Source organism: Solanum lycopersicum, chromosome 8 (genome assembly GCF_036512215.1).
Source record: "Solanum lycopersicum chromosome 8, SLM_r2.1".
In the NCBI taxonomy this organism is placed as follows: domain Eukaryota; kingdom Viridiplantae; phylum Streptophyta; class Magnoliopsida; order Solanales; family Solanaceae; genus Solanum; species Solanum lycopersicum.
The window spans coordinates 25,951,374-25,967,070 of NC_090807.1; the positions used below are offsets into that span (position 1 = coordinate 25,951,374).

General features: G+C 34.7%; 2 protein-coding genes and 1 long non-coding RNA gene across 4 annotated transcripts; all 3 read right to left on the minus strand.

The window, feature by feature from the left end:
- Nucleotides 1-757: 757 nt before the first annotated feature.
- On the minus strand, nt 758-2,237 carry LOC138337870 (uncharacterized). Its single transcript, XM_069288307.1, has 4 exons — nt 2,153-2,237; nt 980-1,544; nt 879-912; nt 758-814 (listed from the first exon to the last, which is right to left on the minus strand). Exons 1-4 carry the CDS (start codon nt 2,235-2,237, stop codon nt 758-760), a joined length of 741 nt encoding a protein of 246 aa, XP_069144408.1.
- A 7,403-nt stretch (nt 2,238-9,640) lies between these two features.
- Nucleotides 9,641-10,760, minus strand: LOC138337871 (uncharacterized). The gene is made up of 3 exons (XM_069288308.1): nt 10,359-10,760; nt 9,953-10,272; nt 9,641-9,653 (listed from the first exon to the last, which is right to left on the minus strand). The coding sequence occupies exons 1-3, from the start codon at nt 10,758-10,760 to the stop codon at nt 9,641-9,643; spliced, it is 735 nt and encodes a 244-aa protein (XP_069144409.1).
- Nucleotides 10,761-14,569: 3,809 nt separating this feature from the next.
- LOC112942007 (uncharacterized) lies at nt 14,570-15,653 on the minus strand. 2 transcript variants are annotated; one of them, XR_011211014.1, is made up of 2 exons: nt 15,516-15,653; nt 14,570-15,310 (listed from the first exon to the last, which is right to left on the minus strand). It is a non-coding gene; the product is annotated as an uncharacterized lncRNA (long non-coding RNA). The 2 variants fall into 2 exon arrangements; XR_003247818.2 differs by having other exon boundaries at nt 14,570-15,437; nt 15,516-15,623.
- Nucleotides 15,654-15,697: the final 44 nt, after the last annotated feature.

Consider the following 15,697-nt stretch of genomic DNA (forward strand, 5'->3'; position numbering starts at 1 on the left):
TGTTGCTACAAGTGAAACACAACATGTGGCATATGTTGCTACAGATGATTCACATGTAGCAACATTTGTTGCATATGTTGCCACATCTAGTATATCCTGTAGCAACATTTGACATGTGTTGACACAGAAACAAAGAAGAGCAACAAATCACGCATTGGGGCATTTCTAAATAATATATATAGAGATCATCCTCAAATAATAAAGAATGTTCATTAAAATTCAACAACACGATGCTTAACACTTCTTATGAGGCATTTCGATTTGGGCATGTAGTTTTTTTGTGGCCAAAGTCCCAACATACTGAACACTTATTTTTTCTTGTTGGAAATGATTCACTAACTTCACGCCGTCTCTTATATGCCCTTCTTCCGGGTTTACTTGGATCAACATATGGAGGAGGTATTACTCTCTGTGTGATATCCAAAGGGACAACCAAGAATCTTCAGTTGGCACCAGGTGAGTTTCTTTACAATATGCCATTATGTATTTTTCCACTTAATAATATGGAGAGGAGTACAAGTAAATCTGATATCCAAAATCATCAACATGTTGGCATAGAATCGCTGCCATGGCATGTGGACAAGGTATTTTGTCCAAATAAAAAATTCTACAAGTACAAGTTCTTCTTTGCAGATCCACAGTAGCAACATCTCCATGACCAGTGACACTGAACTTGTAGTTAGCGATTTGATGGGCCAACAACTTTTTGCCCGCGTTGACATACTCTTATATGCCTTTTTCAATTGAAGGAAAAAATCTATTTGCGGAGTGCACCAATTCCACACGCCTCTGGTGAAATAACAATGCAAATCTCCTGTTTATTTCATCAAATAGAGAGACAATGGGAAATTCTCTTTCAACATCAAACATAGCATTACCGATTCCGTGATGTTTGACGTCATAATGTTATATCTGCACAACAATAGATAAAAATCAAACAAAACACACAAAGTAAAAATAAACTCAATTGAGATGGTACCTATTTCCTGGGAAAAATGCCCTACTCCATGTGTGAAATTCAATATGTTCAAGAGCTTCAACAGCCTTTGGTACCAAATCTCTTATTTGATTGAAATTGTCATTGAACTCACATATATCGTACGCCTTTGCTGCTTTATAAAAATGGGAAACTACCTTTGAATTGTGAAAGTTATTTCGAACATTTTCCCCAAGGTGTCTCATGCAACATTCATAATGAGATGCAGGATAGATTCTCGAAACCATCTTTCGAATACTTGGATGCCTATCAAATATAATGCACAGCTCATCGGTATCATCTAAAGAGCTTCTCATATTTTGAAAAAAATATTCATATGAGGCATCACAGTTATTGTCCATGACACAGAAAGCCACTGAAAATATATGATTCTCGGCATTTTGTGCCACCGCCGATAGTAGAACTCCTCCATACTTTCTCATAAGAAATGTACCATCAACGGCTATTACTTTTCTCATTTCTTGAAAACCAATTATCCAAGCAGCATATGATACAAAGAAGTACTGGAACCTCCCATTTTCATCTAGCGACAATGTCATCTTGCTTCCTGGATTTGTAACTTAAAGCATTATCGATACGCATTAAGAACTGCATACCGTGCTCATATGTTATCCTAACATTAGACTTAGCATGATCCATGCCCTTATAAATCTTCCAATAGCTTACCTTACAATCCAATTCTGTGTGGAGTTGATTTGACATGTCTCTTGTGGATGGGCCTTTGCCAGTGGGAAACCTATTTTCAAAGTACTTACTTATGACTTTTACCGTGGCGTGGGGATTATGGCTTGTAAGATGCTCTGAACCACACGTATGGTACTTTTCATAGATTCTAATGGCAAACCTTTCACTACTTGTAAATTTCACATCCCACAACCACCAATTGGAATCCGGATATGAACATTTAAAGGAAAATCATTACTAGAATTGATCACCTTTTTCGGTCTAAAATCTTTTTTCAAGCAAGCAATTTTCAATGAATTTGCCAGTTCTTGCTTGTTCTTGAAGGTCATTCCCTTATAAAATCCTGTTTGATCATCTCTAACATTATTCACACGTGATGTTTGAGAAGCACATGGATTGTTGCTGCCAACTATAGGTGTGGGAGGAAACTTGATCTCAAGGTTCGACCCTTCAGCTTGGGCTTCACCTCACCTTCACCTTCACCTTCACCTTCACCTATTCCAATTTCATCATCAGGATTATTAATGTCCACAGGATAAAATACATCATTAAACATATCTTATTGGCCTTGGTCTACATTATGATCCTCCTCGATAGGAGTTTCTTCCAAGTAGACTATTAATATTGACGGTTTCTTTGTTCCTCCCAAATAAACACTCAAACTAGATTGATCAGTTATTCTAAAAGGTAAAACCTTCTCATTATGAAAAAAATGAGGAATGTAACTCATGACAAGATCTTGTGGTTTACAATTGTATCTAGACTTTTGCATAACTAAATTAAAGAACTCATCATACAAAATGTTTCTTTCAACATTCATCCCTACTGAATCGATCGTCTCCTCGTATTTTACTATCCTCCCAACACCATATGAATCGATTTTTCTTCTCGACCCATTCACCACGACAATCAATCCCTACAAATAATGACATTGTACCTGAAGAAAATAATTAAAAAAAACAACTACTAATTATTAAAAATAAGCTATGTAGCAACATATGACTATTCTGTGGCGATATTTGATTCATATGTTGCTATCTATGACTTTTCTATTGTCAAAAATAAATCACATGTTGCTACAATTTTTAGTTATATAATATGTAGCAACATATGACTATTCTATTGCGAGATGTAAGTCATATGTTGCTACATATGATTGTTCTGTTGTGAAAAATAAATCAACATGTTGATACATTTTGTAGTTATATCATATGTAGCAACATATGACTATTCTGTTGTGAGATGTAAGTCATATGTTGCTACATTTGACTGTTCTGTTGTGAAAAATAAATCGCATCCTAATACATTTTTTAGTTATATCATATATAGCAACATATGACTATTCTGTTGTGATATGTAAACCATAAGTGGCTACATATGACTATTTTGTTGAGAAAAAAATATCACATGCAGTTACATTTTTTAGTTATATCATATGTAGCAACATATGACTTTTATGTTGCGAGATGTAAGTCATATGTTGCTAAATATGACTGTTCTGTTGTGAAAAATAAATCATCTGTTGCTACATTTATTTGTTATATCATATGTATCAACATATGACTATTTTGTTGCGAGATTAACTCATATGTTGCTACATATGACTGTTATGTTGTGAAAATAAATTACATGTTTCAACATATGACTATTCTGTTGTGAGATGTAAGTCATATGTCACGACCCAAATCGGGCCGCGACTGGCACCCACACTTACCCTCCTATATGAGCGAACCAATCCATACATAACCCAACATTTCAATATAATAACACAACATAATGTGGAAGACTTAAACTCATTAATGAAAATCAATTAACAACTTCTAAAATTTATCAATTAATATCCCCAAAATCTGGAAGTCATCATCACAAGAACATCTATCCTCGAATTACTAAGACTAAGAGTATCTAAGAAACTAAACATAAATAAAGAGCTAGTCCATGCCGGAACTTCAAGGCATCAAGACATGAAGAAGAAGATCCAGTCCAAGCTAGAAGCTTTATCTCACCCTGAAATCCGGTGTAATGAAGACTGGCTAGAGTTGCGGTTGAGTTGAAGACGACGGCACGTTTGCTGCACTCCACAAATAACAAGAAAGAACATACAAGTAGGGGTCAGTACAAAACACGGGTACTGAGTAGATAACATCGGCCAACTCAAAATAGAAAACAGTATATATCAGATCATATCATAAATCAACTACAATACTCAATCTGTAGCAACAACATGTACAAGAATCTTTGATAAATAACGTCAAGTACACTCATGAGGACTCAAGCCTCCATATCATACTCATTTGGGAAATATGTTCATTAAGTTGAGTATATTAACATCTTTCAAGATTCATTATCTTTATTCCTCTCGTGTCGGTACGTGACACTCCGATCCTCATCATACTATCCTGGTGTCGGAACGTGACACTCCGATCCCCTAATACTGTGTGTCGGAACGTGACACTTTGATCCCCTAATTCTACGTGTCAGTTCATGACACCCGATCCCCTAATTCTACGTGTCGATTCGTGACACCCGATCCCCTAGTTCTACGTGTCGGTTCGTGACACCCGATCCCCTAGTTCTACGTGTCGGTTCGTGACACCCGATCCCCTAGTTCTACGTGTCGGTTCGTGACACCCGATCCCCTAATCTCATTCTTGTTAATTCATCAAGCCTTCTCTCATACTAAGGCATCATCAATCTCATTACTTTAGTTCATCAAGCCTTCTTTCATACTAAGGCATCATCAGTTTCATTACTTTAGTTCATCAAGCCTTCTTTCATACTAAGGCATCATCATTAACAAAGAGGTTTTTATTCAAGATTTAGGATTCAATAGTCTCATCATGCTTATTTTATCATAATTACATAATCACATTCATGCAAGCATACAATTAAGCATATAGAAGGGTTTACAACACTACCCAATACATATCATTCGCTATTAAGAGTTTACTATGAATAGCATAAAAACCATAACCTACCTCCACCGAAGATTAGTGATCACGCAAGCAAGTTCCTCACGCTTTGTTCTTCTTCTCGTTTCTCCTCTTTCTCGTTCGATCCTCTCTCTCTCTTTGTTCTTTCTATTTTTCTTATTCAAATCCTCTTTCTTTTACCCTAATTATCATATAATTAAGTATAAAAGATGGCAATAGTAACCCACTAATTAACTCAAGGTTACCTCTTTTAACCCCCAAGTAATTGAGTTATTAATATTAAACCACTAAATTTATAATTTAAGTAACGGAAATTTAAATACTTCAACATGAATAACATAATAATATAAAACACATAAGTAAAATATTATGTAAAATATTAACAGAATTCATTCCCAAACTAAAAGATCAAGCATCAGTTTCGATCTCCAACGAAATCATCAATTTCCGTATGAGTAATGTCACCAAGGCCATCAAAGCATCATCCTTTAAAGTCAAATTTGCTTCAACATCCTTATCATATTTTTGAGATGTTTCCGGTTTATCATCATTCAATCCATACAAAGATTTCTGAAGCTTTATTGAACAAGTTTCTCTTGAATCTTTGTATGCTTCAGGCACTTTGAATGCTTCAGGAATTTTCATGAAAATGTTGTGGTCCAATGAGCCATATAGATAGGTTGTGATAACGTCCATTAGACACATTTCAAGTTTTTCATGAGCTGCCAGATTTATGAGATATCTGAAGGTGATTGCATCTACCATTGAAGAATATGTCTCCATATAATCAATGTCAGGCCTTTGAGAAAAACCTTGAGCAACGAGTCGGACCTTATATCTCACGACTTCACCTTTTTCACTTCTTTTTCGTATAAAAATCCATTTGTACTCCACTGGCTTGATATCTTCAGGTGTTCGGATTATTAAATCGAAAACTTCATGTTTTTCATCCAAAAGGATGAATTCTCCAAAAACCACAGGTGCGGACGACATCAAAAAGGATGCAGCACAACGTGGAACTTTTTCTTAGCAGCGAACTGGGACACAGTCCAAAGAGGAATATCACACTCTTAGGACGCGAGCAGAGGAGCGACTTCCACCACGATCGAACCACCCCTCTCGAGGCACGCGGGTCTCTCTTTAGTTATGTTAGTTTCAGTCTCGCATCCAAAAATTTCAATTTATCGAAAGCAAGTTTCCAATTTGAATGACAACACGCCAAGAGCTTTGGAAATTATGTCCGTGTAAGTTCTTAATTATGGGCGTGAAGCGCGCCACATTCACGGTTAAGAGGTTACAAGCCTCCTTTTCATACTCGTTAATTTGTCACTTGTCTCAAACCAAAGGTTATCTAGCATAATAGATTTCCTTTTCCACCGATCGAGTCGAACTACACACAGCCTGATCCCGAAGGTTTAAGGGTATGTAGGCGAATTCAATGTTGAAAACTCGGCTGTATTCCAACATTCGCTCTCAAATTCTACTCTCAAGCATTTCGATACCTCCAAAATTTGGTATAGAGGTGGCTTTTGATTTTTTCAAAATCATGCGGTAAATCAAGCTTATCGAACTACAAGTGGCCTGAATTCTCATATAGCCTGAGATATGTAGGAGACCCGTTTGCGAGGGTTCGGCCATAATTCCTAAACCCTTTGTCGACACCTTCTTTAAAAGATGAATGGGGCTGGTCAAAATTGGTTCGGTCAATTTCATTTTCCTCGAGTTGTTTGCATCAACCCAAGTAAAATGAGAGACAGTTGTTGACACCCAATTTTGACCCGCGTCGGTGTAAATTAATTATCAAGCTTCGTGAATTTTTCAAATTATTTAAATTAATTAGTTTTATAAATCTTGCGAAAATATAAAAAAAAATAAGAAAATATATATATATATATATATATATATATATATATATATATATATATATATATATATATATATATATATATAATACATGTATTTTTGATGTTTTACCATAATTTTAGATAGTACATTTTTTACATAATTATGTATACAAGTAGTATATCATACGATTATTCAAAAACCATCAAAAATATATATCTAAATGTTTTATTAAACTAGTCTAATTTAAATTATAATTGTACATGATTGAAGCACTTTTTGCGATTATATAACTAAATGAAGAAGCTCGTTAATTGGTTAATGTGAAATTCGTCATTTTATTTAGTTATCTATTTAAATCCAATTCCCTTCCCAGGCCCATTCCTTCTTCCCAACCCCTTTTCCCCTTAAGTCCCAGCAGCCCACAATATTCCCCAATATTCCAGGCCCAATTTTCCCTCAGCCCAAACCAAAGTAAAAGAACAGCCCAAATGCCCAACCCATTAAATATTCTCATCCAACCCAACCCTTTAAACTTATAACCCGACCCAGAACCCGCTCCGACCCGACCCGAATCCCTTTCCCCTTTCTTCCTCCCTCACCCCACGCGACCCCCTCCCCCAAAACAGAAACCCAGAATAGCAAAAGAAACGTCCAAAACAGAAGCCAGCCACGCGACAATAGTCTCCCCACGCGTTTCCCCCACGCTCTCTCCCTCGTCTCCCTCACGCTCTCTCCCTCAAACACCCACGCGACCCCCTCCCACACTCTCTCCCCTCCTCTCTTTCCCTCCCCCCACGCAAACCCAGCAATTCCCAGAACACCAACAAAAACCCCACCCCCAGACGTGAAACTCGCGTCTCCTCACGCTCTCTCCTCCTTTCGTTCCTCCTCTCTTTATCATGCGTGGATGGAAAGAGTCCGCAACGGAAACCTGCATCTTCCCTTGTCGTTTCTCGTGCAGGTCTAGAAGGCTAAAAAGTTGTCCTTGGTAACGAGATGGCGCCACGAAGCTCGCGAGGACATCAAAGTAATCTGGGTCGTCCACCTTGTCACCTGTCTGTTCGAATGGGACGAATTTGAGAGCATATTCCCTCAGATTCGAATAAAAATTCGAATTTCGAATTCGAATGGGCCGAAATACGCATTCCCCGCCTTCCCTTCGAAACCCTAAATTGTTCTTCTATTTAAACCCCCATTCTCGTCAGTTTGGGGGTTGGTTTTTCGGATTGGAAAAAATCTGGGTTAGCGATTTGGGTGAGAGATTTTTGTCGAAAAAAATTAAGAGAGGTTGAAACTTCGGTTAGACTTTTGGGTTGGGAAATTTTTCTCTAAGATTTGGAGAGTTTATCACAAGGAGTACGAAAATTTATTATCGAAAATATGTTGTTTCTTTTCTGTTCGCTGCTGGAAAACAGTGGGGGTTAGCGATTTTGAGGTGGAAACTTTTTGTTAGATTTTTGGGTTTAGAATCTTGAGTGTTGGATTTTTGGTGGATAGATATCGAGTTAAGAAGTTCTTTGTTGGAAAAATTATCGAAAGCTTGCACTTCAGTTTCGATTTTTCCGGCGACGCCAGTCCCTTTAAGCGTCCACTCGAGACACTAAGTTCGCGAGGTGGAAGCGTCCTGTCGAGTTCATCGTTCCAGTCGCTGCCCCGAAGGAGGTATATCTTCCATCCTAATCATTCTCTTTATGGATTTAAATGGCTGTTTGTTGTTGCTATAAGAGATGAGATGTTGCACCTTGTTATTTGCTTGAATCTATAGTATGTCCTGCATTATGGTTTCATTGCAGCGATTATTGGTTTGTTCTGTTTCGTTTTGTGTTCCGTGGCTGTTGGAGAAGTTTAATCTACCTTCTGAACTTGTTGAGTCATCTTATATGGGAGTTTTTGGCATCTGTCTCTTGGTCTTGTGCGTGTTCATTCAGCTTCTTTAGTGTGTAATCAGCTTTGTCTCTCAGTTTTTTTTTCTTGTTTCTTTTGAGGCTTTTTCTGTCTGTAAAGGGATTCGTCGTTACGTAGTTCGTTTCGTGAGTTATGGGTGTTGGGGTTCAGTATTGTTTCGACATGGGTTTGATAATTTCAATCGTTGACATGGTTTAGCCGTATGTTGTTGTAAGGCTCATCAAAAAAAAATTATCCGGTTTGATTGTTTTCACTTCTCCATGTTCAAGTTGATTTTGGATAACTTTCATCTTGTGTGTGATGTATTTAGGAATTGAGGATGTAATTATTTTGCTTCTTTGATTACTCACTGATAAACATGCCACAATAACATCGTATGCTTATATAAAAAATTTTGGAAATAATTCATCTTGAAAGTTACAGTAGCTATAAGCATATTTGTTTAAAATTTGGAGCTTTAATATTATTTTAATCATTACCTTTATCTTCTTTGCATGAACACTATCCCATGTTGAGTCCATTCGGACTCCCTACCCCCTCGCATTCGATTTCCTTGTGTCAACCTTCATGCTGCGAGAGAGTTGAAGATATTCGGAGGCGTTGAATCAGAAGACTTTTCCTTTTCATATATTGTATTTTTATGTTGTAATGGGCATAAGCCCTTGTAGTTTTTTTTATTTTTCTTGTAGTTATGTTTGTATGTTTAGATTAGGACAGGTACAAAACGGGTTAAAAACCCAAAAGCAGGTGGGTCCAACATTCGGTCGAGGCGAACAGAACCGAAGTTGGATCCAAATCCTCTCACTCTCTCTCTCTCTTTCTCCTTTTATTATTCGTTTATATGTTTGCTTGAATGTCTTTAGTTAGGGTTAGAAGAATCCAAACCCCATCGAAACGCCTTTTCATTTTATCAAACTTAAAAAAAATGGAACTAAGTCAAGCGATAATATTTCAAATTCATGACTTGTTTAGATGAAGCTCTAATAAAGTTAAGCTTCGAAATAGACTCGCAAAAATACAAGATAACAACAAATTTTTCAACTTGTGAATTTGGCTAAGTAAACTTCTGATAAAGTTAAAACTTCAATTCGTAAAGGTTAAAACAAAAAATAGTCAAATAAGTTAATCACCAAAAAACCGTGTTTAAACAGAGTGTCTTATGTGCCTTACACCTTCCTAAGACACTAATATGAATCCCGAACCCTTTAAAAAGTTTTCAAAGCGATTTTGTCTGTTTAAGTTGTTTTGGAAGTAAGTTTTCTTAATTTTCTCAAAATTAAGTGGTGACTCTGAAAAAGTGAAAAATAACTCAAAAATTAAAACAAACTCTCTTTTCGAAAATCTATTTTTCGATAAAACATTAACAATGTCCACAGTGTGTGTAAACCCATGGTGTTTAATCTCAAAACCTCTTTCTTCATTCCAAGTCAAGTTACATTGCATAGACTTTTGAATGTTTTCTTGCAAAATCTTCAAAGACATAGGAGATATATCAGTGATCCAAGTGTTTGAGAACTCTCTCAAATCACCAATTCTTTTCATCATATTCACCCTTATCTCCTCAAGCATTGTAATGATGGTTTTATACCTTGCAGACACTATCCAAGCATTAAAGCTTTCTGCCATATTGTTGTCCACAACATCACATTTGCTATATTCTTCAAAATATTTCTTGCACCATGTATTCAAATTGTACCATAAAATATTATCTAAGCCTTCTTGTCCTAATTTCTTCATTGTCTCTATATTGTCCTTCATCTCAGCTTCAAATGTGGATTTAGCAATCCTCCAAAACACTCTTCTTCTTTCAACTCCTTTCCAATTTTTTGACCAATTTGCAAGAACATGTCTTGCACATTTTCTATGTTCAACAAGTGGCAATAAAGTATCCACAACAATTTCTAGTCCCTAACAAACCAACATAACAGAAAAAGAATCAATTAAAGTGCAAAACTCAACAACAATAAAATAGTAAGATGGATATCAGTAATTACCTTTTGCATATCACTAATTATGGATAGTTGATGCCCTTCACCAAGTTCAAGATCATTCTTCACTAGTTCAAGAAACCATGTCCAGGTATACTGATTCTCAACCTCAACAACTGCCCAAGCAATAGGGAGCATTTGGTTGTTTCCATCTCTACAAACTGCCACTAACAACTGGCCTTTACACACACCTTTGAGAAAACACCCATCAAAACCAATCAACCTTCTAGCACCTCCAAAAAATGCTTTCTTTAAAGCATTGAAGCAAACATAAAATCCTTCAAAAATTTTCTGCCCAGTTTCAGAATCTTCTCCAACCCTCACTACACAAGTACTACCTGGATTACTCCTTAATATTTCATCTCTATAATCAAAAATCCTACCATACTCCATAATGTGATCACTCATGATCTCTTGTAACACTCTAGTCCTAGCTCTTCTCACTGTTGTCCTACCAACATTAATATCCAACTCTTTTCTAATAATGTCTTGCAACAAGACAATGCTGATGTTTGGCTGTTGAGTTATTCTTTATTTGTATTTGGTGGCCAAAAACTTTGAGTTGCACAGGTAGTTATGAGTTGATGTCAAACATTTATGGATAGGGTTGTATGTTTTAACAATGAAATCTCCACTAGTTTTATCCTTACTTGCACACAACAACCAAGGACAACTCTCTTTACAACATCTCACTCTAACTCTGCCAGGCTCATTTACATACTTTTCAATTTGAATATGTTCTTGGATTGCATATCTTGTCACCGCCACTCTTGGTTTCCCTTATATCTACATACTCTTGATGAACATCACTGTCAACCTCAGTACATTCAGTAGTATCCCCTTCAGATCTTGATTCATCTTCCACTTCATCATCAGTTGGATCATCATCTATTTTAGGATAATCAGATGAAGGAGGAGGCACAATAGAAGGAGATGGTGGAGGCACAGTAGAAGACTGAGCTTCAAATGGAGTGCTAGAAGTTTCAGGAGGACCAGTTGTAGGGATGGAAGGAAAAGTAGAAGTAGGAGGCTGATTATTAGGGTTAGAAGTCTCATTAAAAGATTCCTCACCTACCCCACTTTCAGTCACATGGGGGACAAACTCCAATTCAAGTGGGGCCTGATTAGCTTCACTAACCCCATGAAAAACATACACCTTCACTGTATCCCCATCATTCACCATATTGAAAAGGTCAAATATAACCTTGTCATTATCAACAAGGACCAATAACCCATCCCACTTGATGAAAAAATCACAATCTATTGTATATCCTAGTTCCTTTATGTAGTCCCTCAACTCAAAATAAGACATCCTATCAACATCTACATCTAAGAATTCTGTCATATGCCCCCCAATATATTTAGATGGTGGACCAAAATCTATTTCCCCCCCATGATACCATCTTAAAGTTATAAGAGTAAAAGCCATCCTGAAAAATCATGTAACAACAACAAACACAATTCAAATACACATTTCAATAACTAACTCTAACAAGTTGTACACAACAAACATAATCACTAACAAACAACAACAGAAATACTAACTAACAAAAGTAGAATAAAGCACTAACATTAAGCTTTAACAGTACTAACAGAACAAAAACACTAACAATAGCAGTTGTTAGTGTACAAATTAAAGTCTACAAATGTATAAGAGACAAATAATAAGATTCGAACTAAGTGGATAACATCTAACCCTAACCTAAAACACAATCACAAAATCGTAATCACTAACAGTTGCACTAAGTCAATAACACAATACCCTACACTAACTAAGTCGATTACCCAACATACTCAAAAATATCCTAACAATGGCAACTGTAGGAGGTCGATTCCAACACTTCTACACTATAATAATCCATAAAATCAGAATAATCGGAAAAAAAGTACAGATTTTAGAACCCTAACATGTTAGACCTTCAATCTCCAAGAATCTTCACAAATACACATCAACAACGATCAACAGCGAGAATGTCAACAACAACACTATCGTCAACAACAAGAACACAATGTATTTTGTTTGATTTTTTAGGGAAAAGTTGAGAAATGAAATGAAAACAAGTTGACGAATTATCTTCAAAAAAAAGGATCGGGTCGGGTTACCTAGAGAGTGAGCAACACGCGCATTACATAGACGATGGAATGACTAAAAATAGCCAATTTACAACGATATATAGTTGTTTAGTGGTGTGATAGGACACTTCAAAAGTTTAGGTGTCTTTATGCAAATATGGGACAACTTCGATGGTCTCTTTATGTCTTTTCTCAGCATATAATAATTGGAAAACTTTCACAAATTGCCACTATAACTAAAGTTATTATTTAATTTAGCTAAAGTTTCATAATGATAAACAGCTAGTAGCTACAGCTGTAATATCTTATACAAAAGGAATTCGAATTTTTTAAAAGTAAATGGCGGTAATCTCAGAGGATATAAATCCCTTAATTTTCGCTTGTTATAAATCATACCCATATATCTTCCTTCTGCAACAGAATTGAGTACCTCTAATCCAAAATCGTTGTCGACAACTCACTTTTCTTCTGAGATCATCGAATCCACGTCGATTTCATCATTGATTATACAACAGGTACATAATACCATGAATCGATTCGATTTAGGTATGTAGTTTCATCTCTTTTCTGTTTGATTCTCTGGAGATTCGATTGAATCGATTGATATTTAGGTCGAAGAAACTACTTCAATTGTATAAACTGTTTAATCAAAAATCAAATCATAATCAATAATCGAAGCTTTGATTGAATGTATGATTCAATTGTTTCCTGTAGAGTTAGTTGTATAAAGTGATTTAGATTTGTAAAATTATATATATTAGTTTTAATTGAATTGTGATTTGAATATGTAAAATTCATTGATAGTTGTAGTTAGTGTCAGTATAAGTTAGTGTTCGTATAAATGTGGACTTTTATATTTGTAGATGTATAACTGAGATGTTTCGGTAATTAATTGTATAACGGTAATTTTTGTATAATTTAGTTTGTATAAAGCGATTAAGATTTGTAAAATTGCATAAATAAGTTTTAGTTGAATTGATATTTGGATATGTATAATCCATTGATAGTTGTAGTTTATGTGGAGTTAGCGTTCGTATAAGTTAGTGTTGATATAAATGTAGACTTTTATATATGTAGTTATATAATTGAGTTGTTTCAGTGATTTATTGTATTAAAAACTTGGAAGAATTGTATTGTGTTAATTATTGTATAAATTAGTTGTTATAAAGTGATTTTGATTTGTAAAATTGTATTAATTAGTATATGTATAAATGGATTGATAAAAATTGATTTATAATGATATTTAATTGTATACAGGAATGTCTTCCATAGCTATCTTGGTAATGCATTCTGGAAAATGTCTTTTTTAGAGAAAATGTCTTTTTTACAGAGTTATATAATATAATTGCACTCAACTATATGTGGATGTGACTGTGAAGATACTAAGAATTGAATATAAGGTTGATCAGAGCAATACAAAAATGATGATACACAATGTGACGCGGATGTGGGTATATGTAATGCTAAAAATCTACAAATGAATTTAACATTTCACATTCTACCAAGTCAAAGTCGATTTCATCAATTGTTGTAGAGAATGGTTCTTCAGATAGAATGTAAGAATGTATAAAATAAGAATTCTAAACTTCAACGCATCATCATCGTTGTCACCCCATACATTATTATTCAAACTTTGAACAAATTCTGTTTTAAAAATACACTATTTTTTTTCTGAAAAATAGATCTGAAGAAGTCTATTTGGTTCTTCAGTGTTAAACACAAATTTTGATAGATCATCACTGTATTTAAGCCCAGAAACAAGACAGAAATCTCTACGGGTGAAACGTAGAGTGGTACCATTTATGTAAATCATAATGGCATTAGAAGAACTACCCTCTACCTCTTGCAAACATAAAACATTTAAACAGTTGTGCTTAAACATGATTATAATGCATGCTTGATATTTGAGCAAAGACAAGATGATGCGCAAAATTGATTGAACGCAACTTCAGGCAATTTGGAGCGTAATTGATTCATTACCCCAATATTGATATATCATTGCATGTGTGGGGCGTAAAGTGGATCTTCCTTGAGAATGGTACTCCCTAATAAATAATTTAAATGTATTATAAAATTTCAAATGTATAATTATACAAGACATATAGCAAAAACAGTATATAAAAAATAGAACTATACAAAGTGAATATATGTATACAAATACGGATTTATACAAAGTGAATGTCTATATACAAATACGAATTTATACAAAGTGAATATCTATATAGAAGTACGTACTTATACAAAATGAATATCTATATACGAATACAGACTTATACAAAATAAATACTTATATACAAATACAAAGTTATACAAAGTGAATATCTATATACAAATACAAAGTTATACAAATATGGATACAACTGTGAAACAAAAAAAATTATACAATTTGAAAATAAGTATAACACAAATATCAAATAACAATGACAACAACAACTGAAATATAAAATTTCATTTTTGTATATAAAGATATAAATATATTCAAACAGTTAAAGATATGCATACAACTTTAGATCTGAACTTCAAACATATTCAGTTCACCTTAATTCTTCAAAATGTAGTTGTTCAATTAAATCAGATTGGGCATCTTCTTTATTACTTATAGATGCAATATCTTTTACTTAATGCTTCTTCTTTGAAATCAAAACTTCAACTGATTTGTCTTGTTTATTGCTTGTAGATGCAATCTCTTTTACTTTTCGCTTCTTCTTTGAAGTAAAAACATCAAGAAATTTGTCTTCTTTATGTTTATCCACTTTTTTGTTCTTCCCTTTAGATTTTGCAACATGCATGACTTCTTGCTCTTAATGGGTATTACCAAACTTTAACATACCTTCTTGTTGATTAATTCGAGATTTAACAAAGGATCCTGAAATTTCTTCGAAATCCTGAGTTAAACGCAAAGAAAAAGATTGAAAAACATACAAAATTATTGATTCGGTTGTATATCTCTAGTGGTTCTCTTAGAAGGTGCTTCTTCTTCATCCATGATTTTGGATGTATAAAACAAAAATACTGAAAAGGAACAAAAAAAATTGCATTCATATACAATACAAAATAATGAAATAAGCATGAAATCGAGAAAACAATTACCTGAAAAATCTGAGAGAACAAATTGAGAGGCAAAGATTGAATTTTGAATTTGTAGTGAAAAAGGTTAAAAAAATAAATTTGCAGGACTCTCACAAATAGTGTGTGAACGGAGGTTTGCAAGGAGCAAAAGACACGTTTATACAAAACTAACAATCATAATAATGACAAAAAAATAAATGACC

What these genes read in the sequence shown, in the direction of transcription:
- LOC138337871 (XM_069288308.1), bottom strand. Translation starts at nt 10,760, where the DNA reads ATGAGTGATCACATTATGGAGTATGGTAGGATTTTTGATTATAGAGAT. An exon ending in TAATTAGTGATATGCAAAAG is followed by an intron (nt 10,273 to 10,358) that starts GTAATTACTGAT and finishes TTGGTTTGTTAG; the next exon opens with GGACTAGAAATTGTTGTGGA.
- LOC138337870 (XM_069288307.1), bottom strand. Translation starts at nt 2,237, where the DNA reads ATGTTTAATGATGTATTTTATCCTGTGGACATTAATAATCCTGATGAT. An exon ending in AGGTGAAGGTGAAGGTGAAG is followed by an intron (nt 1,545 to 2,152) that starts GTGAGGTGAAGC and finishes TTACAAATCCAG; the next exon opens with GAAGCAAGATGACATTGTCG. An exon ending in GCATTTTTCCCAGGAAATAG is followed by an intron (nt 913 to 979) that starts GTACCATCTCAA and finishes ATTGTTGTGCAG; the next exon opens with ATATAACATTATGACGTCAA.